The sequence below is a fragment of the Hylaeus volcanicus genome, chromosome 4 (genome assembly GCF_026283585.1).
Source record: "Hylaeus volcanicus isolate JK05 chromosome 4, UHH_iyHylVolc1.0_haploid, whole genome shotgun sequence".
NCBI classification, from domain to species: Eukaryota; Metazoa; Arthropoda; class Insecta; order Hymenoptera; family Colletidae; genus Hylaeus; species Hylaeus volcanicus.
The window spans coordinates 21,175,588-21,201,869 of record NC_071979.1 but is presented as its reverse complement, the minus strand read 5'-3'; the positions used below and the strand labels follow the sequence as shown (position 1 = coordinate 21,201,869).

General features: G+C 43.2%; 2 protein-coding genes across 5 annotated transcripts in view; both read right to left on the bottom strand.

Moving 5' to 3' along the window:
* LOC128874964 (CUGBP Elav-like family member 4) overlaps positions 1-26,282 on the bottom strand; it is a 614,239-nt gene that overhangs the window by 229,247 nt on the left and 358,710 nt on the right. The window lies entirely within an intron of this gene.
* LOC128875212 (CUGBP Elav-like family member 5) overlaps positions 23,510-26,282 on the bottom strand; it is a 447,698-nt gene continuing 444,925 nt past the window's right edge. Inside the window, exon 3 of the mRNA XM_054120599.1 lies at positions 23,510-23,738. Within this exon, the coding sequence (XP_053976574.1) occupies positions 23,658-23,738 (81 nt within the window). The 3' untranslated portion in view covers positions 23,510-23,657. The remainder of the gene's footprint in view (positions 23,739-26,282) is intronic.

Genomic DNA, 26,282 nt, shown 5'->3' with positions numbered 1-26,282 from the left:
TCTCGTCTCCAAAAACATCGTTCATCGCGCAGAACAGAGTTCCTTACACAAACTATACTAGCCATTTCTAGGAGGTTGACAACCCTGAATCTCTTCCCAACTCCGAAATGTCCTGAGTAAAAGTCCAGTGCTTGGACCCAACAATTTAGGACCCAGCCGTCGCGTACCTTGTAAATGAAACGAGGGGGTGGCGAGAACTTTTGAGCGATTTCGATCAAGGTGAGCTGAGCCAAGGCAAACCGCGGAGGTCAATGCAGAGAGGGCTGCCGAGATCAATTTGCACACCGTTGTGCGTGACAGTAGCGCCAGCGAGCCAATTCACGCGGGTATAGTAATTAAACTGCGGTTTAGCGTGACCGTAGCACCTGCAGTTACCAAATTGCAAGTTATGTCGCGTGTCACTCAACGGCGCGCGGCGTTCCATGTGGGCTCCAGGTAGCGTTTAAAACGTCCAGCCTGCAAAATGTGACGAATTTGGGTTACTTTGGGCCACGGAAAAAAGAAGGGCCGCTGCGTTACGCGCGTTAATGGTCCGATAATTAAAACTTGTCGGACGGTTCATTATACGAGAATAATGTTTCTGTTCGATGTAGATTCGCGTAACACCGGTGATTAAAAACACTGCGGTACGGAAAAGTGCGGAAGCTGAACGTTCAGATTATAGAGCGAGGGGAATAAATGCTGGGAAAATAGGAAACACGGAGATAAATTTAGAAAAATGGTGGAGATAGGTGGGGCGATTAATAATGAACGAAAAGTATGTATGATGTAAATGTATGATTAGAAATAAGATCACGGGAGTGTATTTTTAAAAAATTGCTATGGAAGCGTAACGATTAAATTACAATACAGTCAGTCTCATAAATATTCCTGTCCTCTATATCTATTAAAGAAATTTGTTTAAATTAAACGGTAGGTTTGATGTTTCCACGTGTATGTTTGTATAAATTACGTTGATGCATATATAAATGTAAGCTTATTCGTATACATATTTATAATGAAAAATTCATTGAGTAATATCGAAACTATTATTTAATTTTAGTCAAATTTCTACAATAGACATAGAGGGTACGAATATTTATGGAATTGACTATATATGAGTTTTATATCTTCTTAGGACAAAAATACCCACCCTCGCAAATTTATCTACACGAATTCCCCTTCGATCCATTTTCCTAGGAATAATCACTGCCCACAAGTAGTTTATTTCGCCTATAGCATCTATATCAATCACTCCGAAGAGAATATCTCGTTTCCAATCAAAACCCTTCCCACAACGCAAGTCCTGCGAACGATCGCTTCTTAATTCGTTAGTTACAAAACGCGACAAAAGTGAGTTGCATAATCTCCTTTTCCCACTTTCCAGGAAAATTCCATTAGGTTTATACCCGTCTCTTTTTCACGCGGAGCTCGCCCGTTTCTCTTATCCTCCTGCTGATGGTCGTAGGTATCGACGGCACCTTCGCGCGTCACGCTGCGACGCGTGGATTTGCGGTTACCACGACAATTGATTTACACGCAAACACGTAGCAACGGGTAGCTCCAACACGGGTGATAATGCGTGCATACGTATGTACGGTCCGGGTTCGTGTAGACCCCGTCCGTGGCAATCTATCTCCGCATTTCCACCCTAGAATCACCCTCTTCGTCGATCGTATACAATCCGTAATTGTTGTTCCACCCCGTTGCTTTAGTCGAAGATTACAATGCGATCTTTCAGGGAATTGGGATTCCCCGGCTTGCCTCCTGCACTCGGCGTCACCGCTTCGCCCAATGAGAATCGAATCGAGCTGTCGTTGTCGCGTTTCGAATCCGATTGGACGCCGCCGTGGAGAGAAGAGAAGTAATAGATGCGACTAACGCGATTCGATTTGCGAGCCCGACTCGCCGCTCCTGATATCCGTGATCCGATCGGATGAATGTTGTTCCGTGATTATTTCACGGATTTTCTGTTGTCTTCGACACAGGATGTGGAAAAAGTTGTAATAATAGCGATGCTCAGAGATTCGTTTGTTTCGAAATTACATTGACCTCTGGCTTTAGAACAAGGAGGTGACGCCATGGAGCAGTTCTTATTCTTGAAGTTTCTGTTAACGCGTTGGACGCGATGTCATCCAAAATTGAGTGATAGGACTTTTCATTAAGAAACATTGGATGATGTCCAAATTGTAGTCTTTCGACCCCCGAGACATTGAAACCGCCATTCGCAAACATGAACGTGATCCAAGATTTCAAATTGGTCCTTAGCGCATGGTTTCGGGTTAAGTCCCTCAAAGTCTTCCTTCAGCGTTGCTGGTTCGTCTTACCTTTTAGGTAGATTGCCTCCAGTTGCTCTTTCCATTAATTCCTACGCTATTCGTCCGTCCGACTTCGCCTAAATTCTTGGACTTCCCTTCAATCCTACACGAAGCTTCGAGCGCCACGTTCCGAAGTTATGTCGTGCTGCTTGTGCACGAATGCGTGTCCTCGGCCATACCATCGCCTTCCTTCCTCTAATTAGAAACTCCTTTCCCACGGTCTCCTTCGGATTGTTATCTCAATCTACATTGGTGGTAGGCTCTACTAAGTAATTGTCGAGTTGTGCATGGGTATTCATTCATTTTACACCTCCCTAGATATGGTCACTGCTGAAATTCTTTTATTAAATTTGTTCTGGCATCTGTAGGTCCTAGGAAGTTCTAGAACCTCAAAGTCCTGGGATTTTCAAGTCATAGGATCTCTAGGATTTGCGATCTTCGGATACTGGGATCCCTATATTCTGGAACTTCTATATTTTAGAATCTATTATCCTAAAATTAGTAGATCCCGTGGTCTGTAATTTCTAGCACTGGGATCCCCATGACCTGGAATGTTTAAGTCTTGCGAGCACCATATTTTCAAAAGATAAACACATCTAATTGAAGTTAAACACGCCCACGTGGCCTCTGGAAAGAAAAGTCCTACAAAGGAGTAACTTTATTCAACGTTAAATATGAATCTACTTGTACATGGACACGAGTGGGGTTACGTGCATTCACGAATCGACGTAACTCGAGAACTATACAGCTGCGCGGAACTATAATTCTCTTCCCTCTAATACACGAAACTTCCATTTTCAACAAAATTGCTAGACCCTCTATATAAAACTACTATTCTCAAGTCGCCCTACCTTATATTTTCCACATTCTTATTTCTACTCCATACTTCTCATTTTATACTTTATTATCATCATTACTACAGCTATATATACATATTCATTTATATATTCCTCTTATATATTCTTGTACCTCCACTCTGGCGTTAAGCGAGCGTTTACTTTACACGTATAACACCGCAACCTCTCGCAATATAGACGTTAATAAATAATCTTTTATTTCGACTTCGTGCCCGTTAACGCGCCAAAGAGCATAAGGATGCAAAGATGTTAATTAAAAATGTTTAAGAATGGAATACCATCCACTACCGTTACACTCGTCGTCGGAGCGCGCTGTTGCAGCTAAAAAGCACGTTCGGTAGTTAAGGTTTATCGCGCGAGAGCGAAATAAAAAATGAAACAAAACGTAACGCCAGAGGGCAGGAGTAAACTGGCGTTATCGTTAAGCGGGTTTTGATAAAAGTTTTATGTTAAAGAAGCTTTCAGAGCAAATGGTTATCTATCAGATTTGATCTCCAGTAGACTCCTTCGCAACAGATTACGTGTGTTGAGGTTGCTTTGGGATATGTGAGTGATGATGTCCTGGATGAAAATGACATTGCAAATTAAGTAATAAGGTTCGTAAATGTGTTAGTTGTCCGCGAAGTAGGTTGATGGATATTGAGGGAGAAATGGTCCTTAGAATTTGGGGAATGCTTGAGGAAACATTTTTAATGAATTGTTTCAAGCTTTAATTTGAGTCTCCATTGAATATTAATGAAAATTAATGCAACAAGGTTTGCTGAAATAATGACTACGTCCAGTGCTTTGAATGGAAGCGTCAGAGAGGCCATCGAGTGGCGGAATAAATATCGCAGACCGTGGCAGCACGAGAAGCGCCGGCAGCATTACGGTCATCATACTTTACCATCTTCATAGCGGGCTATTTCTAGGCGCAATCGATTAATCGAACAAGACTTAGGCATGGGTCTGGCCGCACCTGGTGCTCGTCCATCACCGAGAACGCAACGTACTTTTATGTACGTACACAGGCCGGCCTTGCGAGTGGAAAACTTTCCCTCTTTCAGCGGCGCTGCGTTCGTTAATAATCGATTATGAAAGATGACGGTTTCCCCGTATCGACTCGGTTCCGCCGTCGGAACTTATTGTTTTAAAGAAACTTTAAATTTATCGTAAAGTTTTCGCCGCGCGGTGCAGCCGCGTTGGAATTAATCCCTCATTCATCATCTAGGATGCAAGGCGTAAAAGCGAGCAGGTTGGTAGGGGGGCCTCGAAGTCGAGGAAAACTGAGAAACAAGCAACGAGAGGGGGGCAGCTTCGCACAGAGGAGGGGGAGGGGGCTCGCTATCCGAGCGCTAAGCCGTGATTAGTCGTTGCGGCCGCGAAAAGGTAATCCGTTGTTCTTGCATTTTTATTATATTCAACCTAAGCTCGTGCTTTTACTAAATATGAGCATTATTTCCCGCGGCGGTTGCATCCAGACACCAATTTTGCGCGAACTTGTTGCCAACCCCTCCTCCTCATTAGGTGAAAGTTAAATGCATAAAGGCTGCGTTACCCGTGCAAATTGCTATCAGAACTATGGCAGAGGACGATACTACTATCTAATATATACTATCTACACTACATGTACTAACTCTACTTTAGTACCATATACACTTCACCTACTACATTACAATATGAAAATGCAATATTTACATACAGTATTTTCCAGAACATCCTAATAATAAAACAAGAAAAGTAAATTCTATTAAATCGAATTATCCACATCGTTTTCCATTTTTCTATCTAACAATCAAAGAACCTAAAACCACGAACACAATTATTTGGACAAAGATACATTGACCATCGTGTAATGGGAAAAAGTCATCAGCATTTTGCAATGTCATACGTTACGCGGTACTTTTATGGTCGATAGTTGCCGGTAACGTGAATTTTGTGAAACAATGTAACAGGAAAAGGAGCCCAGGTCCGATATACCGGGTTTACTTGAGGAAGCAGCCGTTAGCAGACCCACGTTTTGCGCGTTCGAGTAGTAAATCAGAGTAAGTGGGTGAAAAGGACCTCGAACAAGGGATAGGTATCGAGGGTTATCGTCACTATATCACTGACGGGTCGTTCGTAAGATATCTAAGCTGGTCTCGCACGAAACTTTATTGCAGGGTGAGCCAATTATAGGTTCGTGGCCAGCGAGCACAATATATCGAGTACTTTCGAGCAAGTGGATTCGACGCTACACTCGATTCGAGAATGTATCGGCTCACTTAAACCATTTAACCAGTGATGGAGAGACAATGCACGGTTTGTTGGCGTTTATGTTTCTCGAAATGTAACATATTCTTCGGAATTTTGAATAATTAAGAGGAAAGAAGAAAGAATATTTTATTATCACATTGACTATCATTATACAGACTTCTGTATCTAAGTACTCTATGTCTATTAAAGAAGTTTGTTTAAATTAAATAATAGGTTCGATGTTTTCAAATAAATGCCTCGTCACAAATATTTACATGGATAAAATTTAATTTAGACAAATTCCTACAATAAACACAGAGGGTACGAATATTTATGGGACTGACTGTATATTGCGAAAAATAGAAACGAGTAAACCAAACTCGCGTGTTTGCAAACTACAAAATTACTTTCCTCGCACAAATTTAAAAGGAAATTCGGCTTTTGCGTATACCTGCGGGGGGTGCAGATGCGTCTGCGGCGATCGCGACAACGTTCATGAAAAATAATGTCGTCCACAGGGGTCTCCTTTCTCGTCTTCTTCTGGAAGAAGTTCATTTCGCAAGCTGTCTAGTTTCGGAAATTCATCTCCGGACAACTTCGAGCCACCCCTAAGGCTCGCCGAGGCCCCCCGGCTGCTTCGAGGAACTCTGCCCAGAATCACCCCTAGGCTCGACAAGTGCCACAAGAAACAGCAATAAACGTCAGGATACCGTAGTAATTAAAACTAAAGATCCACGGGCGGAAAAACAACAGTTACCCCGGAGTGGCGACGAAGCACTACAGGAAGAATAACGAAAGCCAGGGGGAAAGAAGGGGGAGGGATGAGTAGACGATCCCGAGGTCGAGGAAATTTACCGCTAATCTTGCCGAGTGAAATTAGAAAGCGCGCCGGGAAGATTGAAATGGGGAAGAATCGTTTGCGTAATCGTAATCCCTCGGCAGTTTTTAAGCTTGCAAACTGACCCGGATATGAGGATTAAAGCGCCATTGGAAACGAGCCTGGGGTAGACTTTGCTTCCTCTTCAAAACAATGTGAATGTTCTACAACGTGGCGGGGAATGATTCATGGAAACTACATATATATGTAGGATAATAGTTTTAAATCATTCACTGCCAATCACGAGATGTCTCGTAGTTCAAATTGATCGCAATTATTCAAGAGATAAGTTTATAGCCTTTTGAGCCACGAATTAAGTATTAGAAAAGAAGATCGTACATTTTTGTTTTAAAACAACAAATTTAACATCACTTTTCATTCATTTTACTTCCTCGCCAAAAGGCAAGCCTTTCCACCCTCCCGAAATATCCCAAGGTGTCGCTCGATGCAGATTTTCATTTTCCCCCGAAAAACGTAACGCGACTCTCGTTTCGAAAATAATATTTCTCCAACGTCACCGTCGAATTTCCCAGCTCCCACGAAAGAAATTATTAAAGCTTCACGGATACTCATTCAGTCGCGACATGGCGCGCTGAAAGTGGCCGAACCCGGGAGCCTGTTCGCTTTTCTTCCCCGTTGGTCTAATAAGAAATCGTTGGATTTCCTTCGTCCTTCGTCCTTCGTCCAGGTCGCCTTTGCAGATTTTAATGGGTTTCTGGTTTCGACAAACTCGTATCCGCTTTCTTGGCGCAGAGTGACGAGAGCAGAGAGGTAAAGGTTAGGAAAGGGCGGGCGCGGAAGAAGGTAAGGGCGAAGGGGAAAATGCACGTTAACAACATGAAAGACCCGTGGATCCCTTTGCATTTATATGGAGTAACCTTACAGAACTGAACAGTCGACTTGAGCTTCCCCTGGCTAAAAGGAAACTTAAGAAACATAAAGTAACTTTACCTTTCCATCCTCTCTTTTCTACTACGCTTTCCTCTCCACCTTTTCCCTTAACAGCCGCGTCGTGTGCTTTGCTTTCACTTAGCCATTTGCACAAAGCTTTCCGGATTGCATTATAACGGTCAGGATTGTTTAGAAGAGTACAATCTACGAAGACTGCGAACGTAGTGGAGCAATGTTAGCTTACCACCTGAAGAGGTTAGAATGTATTAGAAACCGTCCGCGATTATCCATTCCAAGGGGTTAGATGTGCGGGAACGTGGGATTATCTGGGAGTTTTATTCTGGAGAAACTATCGATTTTCGTTCTATATGATTCGAAAACCATTTGTTTTTACTGTTAATTCTACACAAAATTCATTCATTTAGCTACTGAAATGGTCCAAATAATGAACAGTGACTATAGGTATCAAACAAATAATTGTTTCCTTAAAAACGGCCACAAGAATTGATTAGATAACCGTTTGGAAATGAACCGCCGAGCTCCTCGGTTGAAATGTACTGGAAGGTGCACCGTCATGCATAAACTACACGCGGTCTAATGGAATTAATGGAACTTCTTCCAGTAATTCGTGCAATTGATTGCTCGAGAAATTGACACAAGATTGACTTGTTAACCTTCCATTAACATTGCACACAAACAGTTTAGTAGAATCAATTATACTACCTTAGTTTCTAATTAAGAGTTGTCAAAGTACAAACTTGGGAACAAGGTCACGTACAGCACATGTTCATATGAACTTTATTCATTGACGCCGCGCCCCTGATCGACCTTTGAAGTAGGTCTCTCATGTTACGATCCACTCTGCCCGCGTGGATAAATTCGTACTTGTTGCCAGTGAATCTTTAGTATTTTTTCTTCTTTTTTTTTTGTAGAACTGATTTGTTGACCTTAGACTTAGCAATCAAAACAGAGATATTGACGGGTAAATGTAATTTAAGTTTACAGAGTTGGTGTAACAATTTGAATCTTTGATTTTCAAAGAGAATTACTTACTAATCCCATCCTTCCGAGAGAAGCAGCAATGCCAGAACCATGGAGAGTTGTTCCTTATAAAAATATTGAAAATACTTTTTCCCTTTACTCAGACGAAGATCAATCAAAAAGGTTTTACTGTTGAATGTTCAGTAATATGAATAACTAACTTAAAGATTGGGATAGCAGTTGAATACTTGATATAAATCTATCTATTTGAAATATTAAAACAAAAATGAACATCTCGAACGATTAATATAACGTACCACTCCCATTCTCCCGTCTTATAATTCCCGAATTCTTTCTTGACTATTATCCGCAGCAAGCATTTCAGATTAAAATGAAAATACGAAGAAGGGAAATGGCGGTTCGAAGGAGGGGAGGAGGATCGCGAGCAGCGAACACGGAGTTGGATACAAAATCAGGCCTTCTGCAGAAACATGTGATTCGCCGTTGCTAATCTGCATGCCGAGTTGAGAACGTGACGCCATTGAATATTTAAGACGAGAGGAGCGAGAGCAGTCTGCATCGCAGCCACCGCTGCCTGGCAATACAGCTTCGCCTCTTCCAGTCGCTCCTTCTGGTACCTGCCGCGACCTAACCTCGTTCTTCGAGTTCGTAAGAGGTAAGCCTCGAGACTTCCTGGTTTTCATATGCAAATGCAAGCTCTGCGCGAAGCCGTTTACAACGGGCCGTTCGCCAGCTACGCGGAAATGGCGCTGTACGTTGGATCGCACGAACGTTGCACCTACGTGGCCTCTTTTCTACTTCTCCGACTCGCCGTACGGCGCATAATATTAGACAATGCTTAAAAAGCGTTGCAGACAGTGCAGACAGTTAGGAAATTTCATAGCAAAGAATAGAATGCAAGGTGATATTTCATGTGTAGTTATAAGCATTTGCAAAGCTTCTATTAACACATTGTTGACCATTGGACACAGAAACGACTTCATGTCGCCGGCTATTATTTCGTAATTGAATGTGAACTTACATAACTATACGATTCTTTTTATATCGCCCTGGGTTTCCTAAATTGAAGTAGATAATGCAAGTAGAAACGTGAGTTTACTCGTGACCGGTCAATAATATGTTAAAAAATCCTTATGCTATGTTGCACTCTGAACAGTGCAATTGTCAGTATTATTTCTTTAATTTCTGCCAGTTTATAGTGTTTCCATGAAAAGTTTGACACCAACAACGTAAAATTAGAATAACCAATTCCTTTTGCTCTACCCTGCGCAGTCGGAGATAACCATCGTCGACGACAGAGTAGCTGGGAGCACGAGTCCTGTATAGAGAGCTTTGCCAACTAAAGAACCCTCGATGACGAGACGGGTATCTCTCTATGACAGTTTTTATGAGAGTCACCGGAACGTGGAGGCTCCTCCCTTTTGCGCGGGAGGATATTGCGTCTTTTGCTTCCCGATGGCGAGTGTGCCTTTAAGTGGCTTTGATACTCGACGTTCCTGCCCCTTTACGGGGGGTTAATTAATTCTCGATTGCTGATAGATGCAAAAGACTCGGGGTGCTTCACCCGACGGAAATAACGTCCTTTGTTATTGATTGTTTAATTAAACCCCTTTGCAAATAATCTTCGATGCTCCGCTATCACAGATTCCTGTTATTGTTTTATATTTATTATCATCGTCGCTGGAATGCGATGACGGCGAGCATGTTTATTACAAGCAATAATTATTTTCTTCTTCATTTAGTGCAATTTTGGTACACGATTCTTGAATTTATTTTGGCCATATAACCAACAGGACTCTGTAAAAACGACCCTTTAACAAACTCCTACACAAATGTTCCAAATCAGATAGAAATTTTCTCAATCCTCAAGACCTAGCTAAACATTCTACAAAAAGGAATTTGACAGATCGCCTCAGAATTAATTCTCAAAAGGGCAAGAAATAACGTCGCTTAAAAAGAAATCGAATTTTCGGAACCGAGTGAACACTGCGCCCTGCGAATGGGCGAGAAAGGTAGTCGAGACGCGTATCATCGTCGATGTCGTAACAAATTAGCCACGGGTGGTTATTGGACGGGGGACGGGAAGAAAACAACCGGTTAGCTGTCGTTGCGGCGTGGCGTAAAACAGAAACCCCGAACAAAATCGATCGTAACTTTGACGACTTTGCAGTCAATTTGAACGCCGATGAAATACCTATTTCCTGGACGGAAAAAGGGCGGCTGGCTCAACGAAGGGGACTGGCACCGAAGCGTTGTTTTCCGTCGATAAATTCGACGATGGAATCGAACAGCGGCAGGGGGGAGGGGAAGTAGTCGGTCCCGCGATTCGAGAACTCGACGCGGCGCGGCGGTTGCTATCGTTGCACGAACACGATCGTAAAAGCGCTTACGCGACGTTACGCTCGAATTGAGTGGAGCGTATAGATACAGAAGAAGCAAGAAACGAGGAAGAAGTACGGCGACCTAAACTTTCTCGCGGGTTCCGCGCCCGCGCTTCCGAGCAGTTAGTTCTCCCTCATATTTTCATAATCGTCCTTTCACGTATGCGGGCATGAAAAACTTTCTGGGGATAACTTTCTGTAACCACCTCCCCATCCAGGAGAATTTATTTATTCATTCGTGCAATCAGTGCTTGTTTGACGGGAATTGAAATTCCCGCGGGCGAACTTTCGAGCGGGAAATTTTTACCAAGGATGGAATGCCGAGATAACTTCGCCCTGGGTCTTTCGACCTTAATGACCGTAAAATATCGTTTGACCCAAGTTTCGTTTATTCGCCTCAAACGAAACGTTCGCTACGCCCGAGGGGAAAACACCTCTCGCGTTGAGGTGCTGATATTTTGGACAATTTTTTTCGGAAGGCACTGAGTGTTTTGTGGATAGGTTGGAAGTATGCACTTTTGAGAATATTTCTGTAAATTTTTGTTGAATAATGTTGGTTTATATGGAAGATATCGTCATCTTCGTGGGGTAGATTTATGTATTTCTAACGGTTAGAATTGCAACAATAAAATGGTCACTATATTGGTAAAAATTCAACTGTAAATTATACCTATTTATTGTGACTGCTATATTTGAAAACTAGCAAGGATAGTGTTAAAATAACGAGAATCAATGTTTCAGCATTTCAGCATCAAATTTGAGTTGATAGAACACTCAGCTTGACACGAGCCAAGGGTTACGCGAAGAGCCCTCAGCGTTCTAATGCCTCATGAAAATCTCGGTTGGATCTGCATATGCATGACCCCAAGTTTCCCACGTCACGTAAAGAGTATCGCTTGAATTCGTGGGCTATCGAATGGTACTTCTACAAGCGTTTGAGTAAACTGCGAGGATCAAGGTACATATTGCAGGGCGGAATAAATTTTTAGTAGATACCAGCGTATCAAATGGAATATTTTTCCGTGCAGCAAACCTCAGAATCTTTTCACGAGTTTCGAAGATATGAAGTAAACGCGTATTTCCTGGTGTTTATATAGCACTCTTTTGTATTTATCTAAACAAATCTTTCTCTCGAACATTTTCGTGGCTTTCAGTAGATATTTTGGGAATACTTTTGGCAATACACTAAAATGTATACCCCTCTTTTATTCTATGTATGTATAAATAGAAAAGCAGTGGAGCATTTGATAAGAATCAGTAACAAACGATTGGAAATATAATAAAAGTCTCCACAATCTTGTAATCGTACTTATGGATTGGTTCTGACATTTAATCCTTCCAGTTCACTAATTCTATAAATTTTTTTTTTTATGAATATACATTAAATACTATGTAACTGGCCATATCAGATTTGTCGACGAACTTTTGCTACTCGTTACTGGAGCAGACAGCAAGCAAGTGGGGAGGAGCGTGCATACTTAAAACAGAAAATGGTCGAGCGAGACGCGCAACAAGAAGACGTCGAACGTGGGGTCTCCTTAATATATATACAGTTTTTTTTTTTCTAAAAAGAGAGATTCGCCGAAAAGCAGGATGGTACAGTGGAGGCACGGAAGTTTATTAAATATTTCTGGCTTATTTCATTTCATCGTACTTGCCTCCGAATTGACATTCTCAAAGGCGTATCCCCGTTAACAGAGTATAAGGGAGGAATCTCGTGCAGACGACAAGGAAAATTCCGTTGTTTCTCTGTTTTTTGTTGAACATGTAATATTCAGATTATTTACCGTCTGAACGGGTCGCCCCTCCCGTCTCAGCCACTAAAACTCTATTATTATCGTGGGTGGTAGCGTAATAGGAAACACGGCAGTACGATCGCAGTGTTCCAGCCTTGGCTTCTCAGTAATAATAAGTCAACGTCAAGTGCAAGTGCATGTTTCATATATATAGAAATTTCTAAGCTCAGCGTGAAATGAAATGAGGGCGGCAATAGCCCGCGAATCTGTCGGAGACACGTTGAAATGCAAATTATGTACTCATTTTTCGATAACGGGACACTGTCAACCAACCTGATTGAAATTTTTGTCGTCGCATTGTCTTTTCTGATGAGTTTTATCGACGAACGGATTCGTATACTTACAAAGAATAGTGAGTAAAAACGCTCCTGTACCTTACCCTATTATCCTCGTTCATTATTGACTATGGAGTTCACGATCGATTCTAACTTGTAATGTGCAAGAGTAGACTTTACTCCTTTTCTATTTATAATTTCATGTAGCGTAAAGGTAGACGTTCTCCAGTTTATTCCACGACACAACCAATGACAAATGTGCAGTGGAAGCCAACCTGAAGTGTCCAAGGACTTGTCGACTATTAATCAAACCTAACACCATTAATGAGATTAAAAATATTAATCTTCTGAACTGTAACTAAAGAAAAAGAGACTACATAATCCTCCGGTTCGTTTATCTAGAAAATCTGATCAGAAATCAGTCAGAAATACCGCAGAATTCCGAGAAATACGAAACAACTTGGGTCATTCTCACGTTTCATGCATGAACAACATGGACGCGTCCCTCTAAAACTGTTGCGTTCTCAGCGTAACGCTGGGTTGGCAAGGTTCGAGCGAAATTAAACCCAACCTGGGCGCCGGATTTATACGATGACTAAATATGAGCCGGCACCGCCGCCATTCTCAACGGCGCCCGTTCCTATAGGAAAGCTTTGGCTGCGATAGCGTCGACGAGGTCTGCCACTTTCGTACGGCTTGCGCTCGCGCGAGAAGAGAGAATAATTTGCGAACGACGTGGAATTGCTGGAAAATAGGAGACGAGGGACTACTGTGCCTTTGCCCTCTGTCTGTGTGATGTATAAATGGTCGAGGAACGTGGGAAGGAGACGCGGGAGTCGGGTGCTCGCACAGACGGGACGAGCCCGAGGAGAAAAGAACACGATTGGGACGACGAGGAATATCGAGTGTCGGGACGGTTTCGAGGTCGTGCACTGAGGAATGCCTCAGACGTGCAGGCGACACGTATCACGTCAATGCCATTGCCCTGCGATTTGCATGCGTTATGCTCCGATATAGCTGGCTTGACGTACAACCAGTTTCACCCCTGAATTCTTCTCCGCGGAGAAATGATATCCTGGCTTTCATCAGACTGCTCTGAACGGGATTTTGAATCCCGTTAAAAAACAATGTACATTATTTCGTCGCATTTTTTAACTTTTTGTTTTATGGAATTAATCCATTTGTGCAATGATCGACTCAAATAATAAACCGACAAACGCATCCGTCACCTTGATTATTTAAATGCAATTTCTTAGACCGATTACTACACAATAATATAACAATCTATACTTCTGCTATCATAGGTTTCATATGAAATAATTTACTGAAAAGTCATATCAAAATGTCGATTGATGTCAGAATGTGATTCGTTTGAAATATACGTTTCCGTTTATTCTTCGAGAGGGGTGGAGATAGTAACCGCTTTGCGAAGATTTAGAAACGTTCTATTACTCGGATGCCAAGATACTGGACTGTCTGATTTATCATCCAATATTTGAGTGCGGAGCTTTTCAATCAAGCCTGGAGTTTACTCAACAGTCCGCGGCTGCGCTCGACTTGATTCAATGGGGCAACTGAAGCCGTGTAGATGGAAACAAACAGCCCCCCTAACTACCCGCGCCTCCACCTTTCTTTTTCTTCGACGTTAGCCCGTTCCCTTTCGACCCATGCCCTCTTCCTAGCATCAAATTTCCTTAACTTTTTCCTCTTTGAACGAGAAGCACAACGAAGGGCTGATAGAGAACACTCGGCAGAGCCCGCGCCCACTAAACAAATAAAACCGAAGACAATATTCCCGTGTTGCGGAAACGAAGTTGATAATTTCAGAAATAGCACAGCCAGGCTTGGGGAAATATCAGTTTACGTGTGTATTTTTCTTCGAGTTCGTAAATGTTATTCCGAGAAACTGTGTACATGTAGGTATGATAAATTCATTCACGGAGATGGCATCTACCTTTGTGATTTATTCCAAGGCGATGAATTAGTTTGTCAATGTCTGTTTCGTAGAATTGATTAAAAATTAACTTCAGGAAACTCTTCAGTATCGTATCGATGACGCTCAATTCGATACGTACCAAATGTCCAACCCACAAGACAGCTTCAAACCAATTCAAACCTTCTTAAACTCTCTAACCAAACTATCTCAGACAAACACCCCTGCTCCTATCGAATAACAAAATATCATCATATCTACAAGAACCAATACCAGAGCTAAACTCAAAAAAAAAAGCTTACACGTTACCAAACGAAACCCTCGCGATGAACCCCATAATTACCCCCGGTGTAGAACAAAGCAGTCCCTGTGACTATTGCAAGAGAGTGCCGCGACGAGGGAGCTTTTTCGCAAGTATTGCCAGTTCTTCCAAACGACGCGATAAAACGCGACGACCCAACACCTGCGTTCCCGCTGTCGATGTGTAGCTTATCCCGCAACGTAGCCGTTGGGAAGAATACTTGGCTTGGGATGTTCAGCGAGGACGCTGGAGAATGGGGACGTCAAAATATATGGCAGCGCGTGACAGCGCGACAAAAAATAAGAGGGAAATATGATAGTTGTGTAGCTTGCTATTTCTGAATGAGGGGCGGAGGGACGCCTCGTGTCCCGGTACGTCGGCAGGGACAACGGGACAAGAGGGATGAAGAGGAGAGGGCAAGGGAATAACGAATGACAACAAGGGACTGTCGTTTCTGCTGGTGATGTATTCGTTGCTATCCTTCGCGAAATAAGGTCGTTTAGGCGTTTGTGTGCGTGAGTTTGTGTCGCAAGTGCACGTACCTGGGCGCAACAAACCTAAACTAGTGAAAATATGACTACAGATCGTATTGTATCAAGGGCGACACACAATTTATTTCAGATTGGCGTTTCTTTATGATGTGAAAATACCCATGGAAACTTTAAAACTTTAGGATTTGTGGAAACAAAATTATTAGAATATTACACGAATCTTTCCAACTCCTGACCACCTTTCAATGCATGACTTGTCAGTTTGCTATGCGGGATATTCCAGCAAACTCGAGCGTCACGGTGACAAGTTGGTTAGAGCAACCGAGTGTACGTGACAAATCATTGCGTCGCAACTTGTGACGTCAATAGCCATCGACGATGAAAAATGTAAAGGGTTGAAATCTCTGACTGAGAAATCAATTTTTACCTTTTGACTCCTCGGATAGCTGCCAAACCGAGTAAATCAATTATCGAAATTTTTCTTCTCAAGTACAGTATGACTTGTCATTATGATTGATTTTATTCCCTGGATACATGATCGCGACCATTCTCCTTCTTTGTCAGTTACAGTGTTGACTCAAGAATGGATTTAAAACTCTGCTAGGAAAATCTCTTAAAATCTCAGTTTAGAGGGTTGGAGAAATTCACAATCTTTAGTATATCTCTCTTAACATGTTGACTGCCAGACATATATCCTCGAAAATTTCTGCTAGATTATTGGACCATTTATCGTGGTATCTATTTTTGCAACTTGATAAAATTCATGGATTTTATTTAAGTTTATTGCCTTTGACGCTTGACATTCAGAATTAATTTTATTAGTCCCTCGGTGAAAAGCACTGTCACCCATACGTGACACGGCGATCAACGTGTTAACGGCTTTCTCTTTACATGCCTACCACGACAATGAGTTCTAGTCCCAATTTTCGACCATAATGCTGTCCAGTAATATTTAATTACCTTGTCACGTGTTTCGCGTATGATAAAACATCCAACTGTCCTTGTCCACGCGCGTTCCCACGACTCACCACGGCAAAGATGTTGAATTTTATTTCAGCCTCGTAAATTATGTTTCAGTAATATCAGCGTGCGCGTTGACGTCAAGCTTGCATTATTATCAATCACGGTGACAGGGTAGGAGAGGCAGGGCCGCGCGCACACGTTTCCATCGTACGCTCGTCGGCCCGTGAATAAGTAATCAGAGTCTGATGAAAAGTGTCGTCGCTCCGAGAATTTATGGCCATCGGGCCGATCCGGAAGTGTCAACTTCTCACCGTCGCCAACCGCGAACAGGTACCAAGGTGCGACCAAACGTGGGATGTCTGTCGTCGCGGCTTGTGATGCAAATAAAAATTCTAATTTCGGGATCCTTTGGTCCAAACATTTCCGTTTTCTTATTCGAGCTCTTATCTGTCTCATTCGAACTAGTCGTAGCAGTTAAACGTCCCAAAGAGGGAGAGTCTCCAAGCACAAGCGAAACACGCCCAAGTCATTTAAACCCATTCAAAATTATATTTACCTAACTCCTCGTGCTTAACTCTCCAAAATTTCAACTGGAAAATAGCGCGTCCAAGTTCCCCAGACTCGAAACACTTCAGAGATAAATTAGAAATAGCACAATTAGCATTTCGGCCAGCTCGCAGAGACTTTCGACCACTCTGCGGACGTCTGCGAATTGAATTTAAGGAAAGTACGGTTAACTGCTCCGAGAAGCAACCCTGCGAATTCTGACCAAGCAAACCGTGCAACGGGAAACGAGTAGGAGTTCCGAGGATTAAGAAGCAAAAATCTGGAATCGCACAATGGTATTATTTCTCCTTCAAAGCGCGTTACATTGTAATATTAAATGCTTTTCCGTATTCCGGGAGAAAAAAAGAACGAGGTCCTTTGCTATCTTTCGTGCAAGGATTACGACTCTTTTCTCAAAGAACTCTTTACCCCCCTTCACGTAGCGCGGAGTATCCCAAGCAATTATGCGAATTTCCGTCTCTTATTCCGAGTTGCCGCCTTTGAGTTCCCTTTATGCCAGCGAAAAGTCCGCGGCGCTCGTGTATTTTCGTCCTGATCCGCCTCGACCGTTCCACGAGCTCCCCGTTTCTATCGAGAAATTAAAGAGCGCCATAACGATCCTTCGCCGAGGAGCAGGCATCTATCGCCGTCTGGCAGCGTTATGGAAACGCATATAGTAGACGCACGGGCGTCGTAGATCCCTCGCTGAAAAGTACAAAGGTTGACATAGAAACACTCTTAGCCGTAAAGGTTTCAAAGAGAATAAGAGCGAGCGAACGACGGCACGACGAAGAAAGAGCGAGCCAGCGAAAAGAAAAAGACGAGGAGGCGGTGAGGGGTTGCCAGAGAGAGACCCCTCTGAGATAAAGGGGGCTCTTTTAATAACGGTCTCGACCGGTGTTACCAGGCCTCGCGAAGCTAGTGCTTTCTTAAGGCGGACGGTAAAGTGCCCTTGGTACAGTGCTCCCGGCAATATCTTCCGATTACGGTTAAGTAAAGACCCAGCCTTAACTTTCCACCTAACCAAGACATCCGCTCCTTCTCCGCGCTCCTGTCTAGTCCCCGCTAAATCCGATAAGACGACTGCGCCGGCATGTTACGGTCAAAATTGCAATCAGTCGGCAATCTTAAACGAACCCAACGAGCCACCGTGGGGAGAATTGCCTATTAAGAAAAAAAAAAAAAGGATCGCTAGAGAAGAATTTGCCACTTCGAGCGATGGCCACGAACAGTGGCGACGCGGAACCGGGTCATCCTGGTGAGCAACGTCGTTTTCACGGCTCGAAAATACGGAACATCTCGCTTACACCGCGTTTGTACAAGTTCGTTGGAACTTACTTCTCTTAAGGTTCGATCAGGAGCAATTGAAACGTTTTCTTTCAAAACGACTTCGAGAAGTGATAGTCGAAAATCATCACTGGGAATTCTCCACGTGCCAGGAAGTACTTGGGCTTCGAAATCAATGGTTTTTCGAGATTAACTGGACGGAGAGTTTATTCTTACTTCGTATTCTCCGATCAAGATTCGAGAATAGGAAAGTTAACGATGATAGTAAAGATAGTGGAGGATTATAATAGCGAAGAAGGAAGTGAGTGACATTCTACCGATTAGTTTGCAAAAATTGACATAGCTAAGAAATGTAAAATGTAAAATGTAAAATGTTTTTAAATGTAATAAAATGTAAATGTAATTTTATTACATTTAAAAACATACATTGGAAAGTCCATTCCTTATCTCTCCTTCTCGTTAGCGCCGTCACTTTTAACTTCATCAATAAGACGAGATCCTTCTCTTCCATTTAATACTAATTGTAACTTTCATTAACTCCGTTAATTTCTTTCGTATTTAATTATTAACTGTACCTTCGACGACTAATTTCATGAAGTTACTTCGCGACCTAGTAATCCTCTAAAATTAACTCCAACAATTGAATAATTTATTAAGCTCCGACTGTGACTTCTTGGGCAGAATACCTCCGCAAAGTAAAAATATTATTATATTCGACGAGAATTCGAATAACGAGTAAAAATTAACGCTCAATGTATTTCCAATTTTCATTCTTAATCGTTTTATTCGCTCCATTCGTTTCTCATATTCGGTTGGAAAATGAAAACAAGCGGTCGATAAAGCAGGCGTGGCCGTTAACGGGGACAGTTACCGTAATAATACCATAAAACAAAGTGTTACCTGTTAACCAGAGGAGAGGGCTCGGATACGACGTAATCAGGCACATCTGATGCGTTCTAATTGAACGAAGTGCATTCGCTAATAAGTAATGCGTAAGGATGGGCAAAGCCGTTTTCAGTGTGCGAACGAAGGAAGTGCTTTCTCCTCTTTTATATCTATACGCATCTCACTCCCACCCGCTGTCTTTCTCTCTATCTCTAGGCCGGCATCTTTCCCCCGAGTCCCTGGGAGGAAGAAAGGAGGACGGATAAAGAAGAACGGGAAGCGGATGGTAGTTCTTAATAGCGCTTATTACTCTCGCCGGGGGCCTTATGATATATATCCTCTATTTTTCGCCCGTGGGGAAATCAGCCGTGTAATAGTGTATAATTAGTTATATAGTCCCTCTGTAACTTAGCCGTGCATTATGCACGATCAAAGTGACAGAGTGCTGCGGTGCCTGCAAGTGAATACAGCCATAGCTCATCAGTCGCGCAACGTAGAAAATTAGGACGATAAGGCCGGAGTAGCTTTGGTCCGCGATGTTGGTATTGATCGAAGTCCCCCGTGCCGTTCGATGGTTCCCTTGTCATCCATCTCGTGTAATCTAGGGTAGTCATTTAACGTAATTGAATTTGAAAGATACATCCCCATTCGCGCTAATACGTTGCGATATATTTACTTCAAACGCATTGATTCCGCGGCACTGAATGGCGATGATTGCGTTTGAGAAACTGATGTCATCGCTTATACGCCAGATATCTTTTTCGGGGAATAACACCCCATTTACCAAACGATTCGTGGGAGATAAAAATGACTTACTCCGTGTTGTAGGGTGTATATAAACATGAATGAAATTATGTGGGTGTTGAGTTTACAGAAATCGAGTTAACGAGAGGACGGTTTCACTGAGCTTGAAATTTTGGACATATCGACGTAGAGTTTAGAGTGCTTTAAGCTAATAGTTTAGAATTCTATTCTGTAAAGTAGTTCTATATAAGCCAAGAACCGGTTACGAAAATACTATATTTTTACGAAAATGTAAAACGAGAATAAAAATAAGAATCATGTCTCTAGTATTCCACGTGTTCAATTTACTTTCAAGCTGACGATCAAACCACCTCTCATGCAATTCTCCACAGGACACCCCCGTTCGACGACTGGGCAGAAAATCGCCTGAAAAATTCACGAGACCCTCGCAGACGGAAAAAAAGCGTTCCACGAAAGGCTATGAAATAATTGGTAGCGGACGGTGAAAGTTGGCCGACGCAGGGGATCAGACACATAATACCGTCATTCTCTGTTATCTGCCGCGCGAAAGGGAACGGGGAGGGTGATCTCGTGCAGGGGCGACTCGGCCAGGGAGGAAGGGACATCTTATCGAGAGGGTGACCAAGAGGGAGAAACGTGTGGACTGAAGGGGTTCAAAGTTGGTGGGTGGAATGGCGGGTGGATTTGCGGCAACTGGAAACCCGATACCCAAGGGAGTCTCTCAATTGCCTCGTCCCGCAATTATACGTTTGAGCGGAGCCACTATCTCCGTTAATGTGCTGGACTACGAACTCAAACCCGAGCCGGAGCTAACTAGCGTAGTAAGAGCTGCACCAGCACCACCGACACCTCTGTCGTCGCGAAATATTGTTCGCTGCACTCTGACCCCGCGGACCGAATGTGTACTTAGTTATACGGCCCCCCTTTTGATCCTGGCCCGCTATCTCGATTACCGAAAGCAGGGTTTGCGCCACGATTTTCAAGGCGTATCGAGAGGACCGTGCTCGAACACGCTCGGGAAACGCGCTCGTGTATCTGCTACCTGAACGCGTTTCGCGATAAATCCTCGGCCTTTGCGGTGATAAATATCGTTTCCGCGCCGCTTTGTCGCACCATCGCCTAGGAACTGACGTATTTATTGCGTTAATGTAATTTTCCTAATGCTCCACGCGGCCGTGGAGAGATCGACTGCTCGATTAGGCGGGACGATGAAACGTGTGGTATTTTTATTGTCTGTATTTGTAACATATGTTTCTATTTCTAATGAAAAATTAATGAAAAATTCATTTGGAAACATGAAACTTATTATTTAATTCAGATAAATATCATCATAGAGACATGAAGGATACGAATACTTATGGGATTGTATACCCAACAGAGCGACCAATATTCCCTTTCAAGTTAGAAAAAATGTAAATCGCCAAGCTGCTGGGAGTAGAGGGAAAAATGTGTAGAAAGTTTCAGTTTAGAGTAAACGCGAATTTAATTATTCACGGAGTAAATTCGCGTTTATTCCATAACGAAAGTTACTGAAATCGTAATAAGAATGGGGTGGATAATACAAGTTTTCTGTCCCCCAGAGGGAAGCTCGACGATACCACGGACGCTCTCTGAGCGCACGGTGCGCTCTTCTGCCGGATTGAGATAACATAATGACAGCATTTACGGTGAGAACTATCTACTTGCGGTACGTCGGAATTGGCAAGAGTTAAGTACCATTTAGCTCCGATGTGCAACCTGTCTTGCATAGCTAATTTACTTCGAAGGACGGGTTCGTTAATGAGAATGGAAGATTCAACACGGGGAAACCTAAATTCCCTCAAATCAATTACGACTGCCTTGACGTGCTGGTTACAGATCGATTATATCATTTGCCACGTTTCGCGCGAGGGCCTCGCTTAACGGTCGCCGGGTGGAGTAACGAAATTAGGCTGGATACTCTTGAACGGATTGCACGGAAAATATGAAGTACGTTGTCTCTAGAACACAGAAGGAGTTCTTCTTGGAGACAAACATGGCAATTTCTGGTAGGGATTGGTATTGATAGGACCATTCGCTGATAGCAGGTTATACCAACTCCTTGGAAACTCAAACGTCGCGTTTAGGTAAATTGGTGTATGGTGAAATTAAACAGATAAAGAGTACGCACTCTAATTGGTGAGGTGTTTACGTTAACACGGAGATTCGAGCCCATGATCTTCCAAGAAGCCAAAGCTCCTAAGCTCTGCCGTAAGCTTGACAAGACCAACAACCACTTGTCAATGACGTCAACCACCCACGACAAGTTAATCAACTCGAATATATCTAAAAAAAATGGCATGGCAACCGTGCATCTCGCTCCCAAGTCATGCCTAACCCCTTGATCCGATCTTCTCTAACCCTCAGGGCTATGCAAAGATGAAGAGGTCGGAGGACGGTCAATGCAACGGCGGTGGGGAGTCCACACGTATATATCGACGCGGTGGATGGACACACTTCGGTTTGACGCTTCGAACGACCCCCAAAAGCTTTCATCCGGGAACGCACACCCTCGCCACGGTAAATGCAAACATTTCTGTGGCTCGAGTGCACGGACCGAGCGCCGATTCTGAGTGGATAGCCGGCCGGCGCTAGATGGATCCATTGTGCTCCCGGCTAAAGTTGGAACATTGAACGACCAAGTGATCTCTCTGTTCATGCGAGTGCAAGGATGCTGATGGCTAGGCAGGGCGGTCCGGGCGAACGAATGCTAAAAGGAAAGAATGAATCCTGCGTTGGTCGATGGGACGATGGACGTTGGACGATGGTTCCCTCTCCGTTTGTTTACAGGGTGCCTGATAGGTGTTTGTCCAGGCCGTCCGCGATATGTTCTAGGCGCGAATGCTACCGATACACCATGGCAACAATATTATCGATCTACTCGACCGTCTCCCTCTGGCCTTCTCTCCGTCCTCCTGTGCACTCGCTTCACGGATCATCGGGAATAAATTGTCTCCCTAAGATCGATTTCGCGTGAAGTGATTCGGGTCAGGGTGCTCCTTTTCAGATGTCCCCAATATCCTGCATTTGAAATTCGCTCAATAATTTAACACTGCCCGCGATTAAGACCGTGAATAACGCTCGGGACGGTCGAAGGGACGTTTTCATTGCAATGAATATATATTCAGCTTCCTTTTTCTTGGCACTCATCTATGGAGACAAAGGCATTTTCAAGCTCAGCAGGTATTGTCTCGAGAAGGTAATCGGTGAAAGGACTCCCGGATATCTTCAATTCAATTTTTGTTCTTAATCACTAATCATATATTTCTACAAAATATAAAGTCCCGTGCTTATTCAATGGTTTGACTGAAATGAACTGACTGGGCCCAGAATTTCTCTGGAGCATTTTAGCTTGAAGGACATGACGAAGATAGAAAGATGGTTAGAGAAGGATAAACGTAGAGTTGGTGACGCGGAAAAATTTAGCGGAAAGTGAAGAGAAAGTGAATGGGGGGTGGGGGGTGGGGGGGGGGGGGAAGAGCGTTGAGGCCCGCTCGCGCCTTGTCGTGAAATGTGTTTGGAGATCAACCAGAGCCAAAAGGACCCTCGATAAGCAGAATGCTGAAAGAATAGGCCAGATGTCATGAATAGGGAAAAAAGTCTAGACGAGAAGAGCTTTTAGGAATGTTAACTGGAAATGAAAATGATAGAAAATGAACGGCAGGTACGTGGCGGCTAGCGTTGACGCTACAATCTTATAACTGACGATACAGGTTGTCCATCTGTGTGATCTACATTTAGCTCAACCATTTAAACTATGAAAGTAACTACATTATAAAAACCTACTATTAAATTCCTGGGAATAATCGGAATCTCCGTCCAATCTAAATAATGAGAACTGCTCCAAAAATGGAATCTTAGGTTAAATGTCTGCTTGATCAGTTCACTCTATAAAGACTTACCCTGGGAAGATGGGGAAGTAGAGTAGTCAGTTCCAAAGGAAGATCAAGTGAACTTACCTGAAACAAGAAACATGAAAGGGAAATCAGTGCACGGTATTTCGGAGTAACGTTCGTTTCGGTTCGCGTTCAACAATTATGCGTGTTGACGTCGTTACAAGATACACTTCCTAACGCGAAGCGATGTCCTTTTCGCTTCTCTTCATTACCCCACTCTCTCTCTCGCTCTCCCATTCTCTATCAACACGCTGCCTTACGGAGTTCGTTCCAGGGTTATGCGTTCGAAAGTCCGCGAGTTTAATGTCATTTCGTTCCTCATTTGTGATTCATGAAATTCGCCCGAACTTTCCTGTTCCCTCCCCTCTCAGTTTCCTGAAGGCGAACCACTGTGATCTCATTCCAGTTGTCCCACGGGTTCATCCCGAATCCGCTGGATAACCACGTAACGAAATCGATTTCTAAAAGTACTTGTTCATAATTCCCAATTGTTGTGGATGGTCGACACTTTTTCTCGAAAATATTCTAACTCTTTGCACTCTGCGCCATCTCGTTGCAAAATGTGCGCACAGGAATCGCATTACATATAAAATAGTCTAACTTTGAAAACGTGTCTATTCTGGTATTACTAGAAGACATCCGAGTGCAAAGGGTTAACCATGGATCGACAATTATTCGATGATTTCAGGTGTGAGCCCAAATTATATAGGATGTTACGCAATAACAATACCGATGACACGCATCCGATCGTCTCTGGTAAACCAGGAGCGACGAACGAGGAACTGGTGAAGAGGAAGGGGACACGAGTGGGAGGAATACGAAAGGGAAGAAACGCGAAAGAAAAGCTTGGTGGAATGGGGTAGGTATCGGATCCTTTAAAGAGGCGTCGTCGCAGAAAGGAAGCCAATTCGCCCAGAAGCATCTTCTTTAAAAGTTTGTATCAGGACAAGGAGAAACGGAAGGTTTTCGCGAACAGAAGTGTTAGGACGCCGCTGAGCTAAATTGTCCACGAGGGGCTCGAGGGTAACGAAGAAGTGCCGAGAATTCAGTAATTTATCCGGAAACGGTCAGAGTGAGACGGTAAAGAAATAGAATGAAGAATGAATCGAGCCTTAATGAAAAGCCATTCACCGATTCGGTTCGCATTTCCACGGAGGCTGACTTGTGCTTGACGAAATTTACTTATCGAACGCGCGGAGGAAGAAGTTCCTGCCACCTTTTCCTCTCCTATGCAACATGGCCGACGATCGTTCGAGCCCTTTCACTTCTCGATTGATGCTTGTCACGGGATCGATTCGTGTTTCGTGTTCTTCGATGCCGGTGCTTTGAAACTTTCATAATTATTTTTATTTTATCGGTTATTCAATTATTATCTTCACTGTAATTTTTGTAGATTTACTAAAAATGGTTTTGGTACATTTTTGTATTTTTATTTAGGTATCCAGTTAATCTACTTTGAAGTAAATCTTCATTAATACGTATGTCTGCTTTGAATAATAAGAAATTTGTAGAATAAATACAATTCTGTAAATGATTAAGCTTAAGTTAGCTAATCTGCGATACAAACAAGTTTTAAGATTCCTCGAATCCAGCTTTCCCCGGCTCGATTATCGACTTCTGGGAAATCAGCGTCGGCGGAAGCACGAAAAACAAAACTATGTCCGCAGCGTGTACGCACGGACCGTCTATGTTTTGCTTGCATTAATTTATGCTCGCTAAATCAACGCCGGTGAAGAGAAGTAATCAAGAATTTCAACCGCTTCGCGCGGAATGTTTTTCGATCCGCATTTCCAAATGCATGTTTCCACGGGAGTCCATCGGTGTTAGTTTGAATCCATCAGGTAGATTTTCCTGACCGATAGAAAATCCTCTTTAAGTATTTCAGTATTAGTTCGCATCGGACAGAAATTTTGCCTGACAATTTCGAATTGTTCGCGCAGACAAATTTTCCACGGTACGAGACTAAATTATGCAACGAATCGACAATCTCCATTCACGACGCGAGTTTTACGGTGGGTTTTTAAATAAAAGTCTAACCAAGCAATGGTTACCAACAGATTTGGATCGAACTATAAAAATTTAATTCAACCCTAGAAATTCTTTTTGAAATGACTCAATGTAGTGACAAAATATAGAAACACGACTAATAAATACCTCAGAACTGAATCGTACGAGAAGTAATCTTCTTCCTTTCAAACTAAACGAACCAACCAATAGAACTTGGAGCGTTGGATATCCCTACGCTGACTAGGTTCGTCCGTGAATAGTCGCGCCGATAACGGCGAGCAATCGTCGTATTTTTGTTTACTTTTCAGAAAGCGATAATCCGCGACTCTGACCGTCGCTGGCAGGTAGTAATACGGCGGTACGGTTATTGTGGAAGGCGTTGCGAGCCTGCAGACCGAACGGTAACGAGAGAAACTGCGTTCATTTAGTAGTTTGTTCTTGCTCGTCCTTCCCCGGGGAACACGCGGCTGGGGGAGCACATCAATGTTGTGACTTAATTATACGCCATTCAGAGGCGTGTCTCTTGCACAAACCGCGCTGGTCGTCCAGCAACGTGGTATTCTACGAAGTGACCGCGCTCCAAGGACTACGCTTACACGT